The 2794-nt window shown below is 46.5% G+C and overlaps 1 protein-coding gene across 1 annotated transcript in view; it reads left to right on the forward strand.

Annotated features, from left to right (window-relative positions):
- LOC311114286 (LIM and cysteine-rich domains protein 1-like) overlaps nucleotides 1-2520 on the forward strand; it is a gene marked incomplete at its 3' end in the record, with an annotated part of 14475 nt that extends 11955 nt beyond the window's left edge. The window contains exons 3-4 of the mRNA XM_084189541.1: nucleotides 2151-2271; nucleotides 2395-2520. Coding sequence (XP_084045667.1) covers nucleotides 2151-2271; nucleotides 2395-2520 — 247 coding nt within the window. The remainder of the gene's footprint in view (nucleotides 1-2150; nucleotides 2272-2394) is intronic.
- Between the last annotated feature and the right edge of the window lie 274 nt (nucleotides 2521-2794).

Here is a 2794-nt window from a genome sequence, read left to right on the forward strand (position 1 = left end):
ATAAATCTACAATAATCGAGAATTTCAACAAGCATTTTGCTACGGCTGGCCATGCTTTCCACTGGCTACCACTACCCCGGCCACCAGCTCTGCACCCTCCGCTGCAACTTGCCCATGCCCCCCCCCGTTTCTCCTTCACACAAATTCAGACAGCTGATGTTCTGAAAGAGCTGCAAAATCTGGACCCCTACAAATCATCTGGGCTAGACAATCTGGACCCTTTCTTTCTAAAACTAGCCGCCGAAATTGTCGCAACCCCTATTACTAGCCTGTTCAACCTCTCTTTCGTAACGTCTGAGATCCCCAGAGATTGGAAAGCTGCCGCGGTCATCCCCCTCTTCAAAGGCGGTGACACTCTAGATCCAAACTGTTACAGACCTATATCCATCCTGCCCTGCCTTTCGAAAGTTTTTGAAAGCCAAGTTAACAAACAGATCACCGACCATTTTGAATTCCACCGTACCATCTCCGCTATGCAATCCGGTTTCCGAGCTGGTCATGGGTGCACTTCAGCCACGCTCAAGGTCCTAAACGATATTATAACCGCGATCGATAATAGACAGTACTGTGCAGCCCTCTTCATCGACCTGGCCAAGGCTTTCGACTCTGTCAACCACCGCATTCTTATTGGCAGACTAAATAGCCTTGGTTTCTCAAATGACTGCCTCGGCCTGGTTCACCAACTACTTCTCAGATAGAGTTCAATGTCAAATCGGAGGGCCTGTTGTCTGGACCTATGGCAGTCTCTATGAGGGTGCCACAGGGTTCAATTCTTGGGCCAACTCTTTTCTCCGTGTATATCAATGATGTCGCTCTTGCTGCTGGTGACTCTCAGATCCACCTCTACGCAGACGACACCATTTTGTATACATCTGGCCCTTCATTGGACACTGTGTTAACAAACCTCCAAACAAGCTTCAATGCCATACAACACTCCTTCAGTAGCCTCCAACTGCTCTTAAACACTAGTAAAACTAAATGCATGCTCTTCAATCGAACGCTGCTGGCACCCGCCCACCCGACTAGAATCACTACTCTCAACTGGTCTGACCTAGAGTATGTGGACAACTACAAATACCTAGGTGTCTGGTTAGACTGTAAACTCTCCTTCCAGACTCACATTAAGCATCTCCAATCCAAAGTTAAATCTAGAATCGGCTTCCTATTTCGCAACAAAGCCTCCTTCACTCATGCTGCCAAACATGCCCTCGTAAAACTGACTATCCTACCGATCCTTGACTTCGGCGATGTCATTTACAAAATAGCCTCCAACACTCTACTCAGCAAATTGGATGTAGTCTATCACAGTGCCATCCGTTTTGTCACCAAAGCCCCATATACTACCCACCACTGTGACCTGTACGCTCTTGTTGGCTAGTCCTCACTACTATCTTAGCTCATTGGTCACCATAGCAACACCCACCCGTAGTATGCGCTCCAGCAGGTATATCTCACTGGTCATCCCCAAAGCCAACACCTCCTTTGGCCGCCATTCCTTCCAGTTCTCTGCTGCCAATGACTGGAACAAATTGCAAAAATCTCTGAAGCTGGAGACTCTTATCTCCCTCACTAACTTTAAGCATCAGTTGTCAGAGCACCTTACCGATCACTGCACCTGTACACAGCCCATCTGAAATTAGCCCACCCAACTACCTCATCCCTATATTGTTATTTATTTTGCTCTTTTGCACCCCAGTATCTCTATTTGCACATCATCTCTTGCACATCTATCATTCCAGTGTTAATACTAATTGTAATTATTTTGCACTATAGCCTATTTATTGCCTTACCTCCATAACTTGCTACATTTGCACACACTGTATACATATTTTCTGTTGTATTTTAGGCTTTATGTTTTGTTTTACCCCATATGTAACTCTGTGTTGTTGTTTTTATCGCACTGCTTTGCTTTATCTTGGCCAGGTCGCAGTTGTAAATGAGAACTTGTTCTCAACTGGCTTACCTGATTAAATAAAGGTGAAATAAAATAAATAAAATAAAAAAAACTTACCAAACCTTACCACAGCTTAACCTTACCTTAACCATACCTTACCTTACCACAGCTTAACCTTACCTTAATTTACCATACCTTATCATACAATCTCTTACCATACCATACCTTACTATACCCTACCTGTCTCTCCCACCAGGAAAGTATGCACAGTGTGTGGCTGCAGTGTGGAGGACCACGGCCCCAGCGGTGACATAGACGATGACCACAAGATGGGGCGACTCCTGGCCGACTCCAAATATGCCCACCTGACCACCAAGGTGAACTTTTATATGATCAGTCAGACCAGTGTTTAAAAACACAATTCAGCCATTCTAAGTGGATACACACTGCATTTAAAATCATCAAGGATAACACAAACCTCTGACAACTTCTGAGAACAGGTGAAGGGCGTCCGCGTGTACAAACGTAACCACATGGTCATCACCAACACTGTCGTCTCCAGGAAGGACCCCACCTTCAACACCATCACCTACGACTGGGCCCCGCCAGGACTAACACAGAAACTGGTGAGAGAGGGAAGGAGAGAGGGAGGGAGGGGGAGAGAGAGAGAGAGCGAGAGAGGGAGGGAGGGAGATGTTCAATACCATCACCTACGACTGGGAGGGAGGGAGGGAGACGTTCAATACCATCACCTACGACTGGGAGGGAGGGAGAGAGACGTTCAATACCATCACCTACGACTTTCAATACCTGGTCAAATGGTTCCCTGTGGACCCTGGTCAAATGGTTCCCTATGGACCCTGGTCAAATGGTTCCCTATGGACCCTGGTCAAATGGTTC

This window comes from Coregonus lavaretus, assembly GCF_964263955.1.
Source record: "Coregonus lavaretus genome assembly, contig: HAP1_SCAFFOLD_3847, whole genome shotgun sequence".
In the NCBI taxonomy this organism is placed as follows: domain Eukaryota; kingdom Metazoa; phylum Chordata; class Actinopteri; order Salmoniformes; family Salmonidae; genus Coregonus; species Coregonus lavaretus.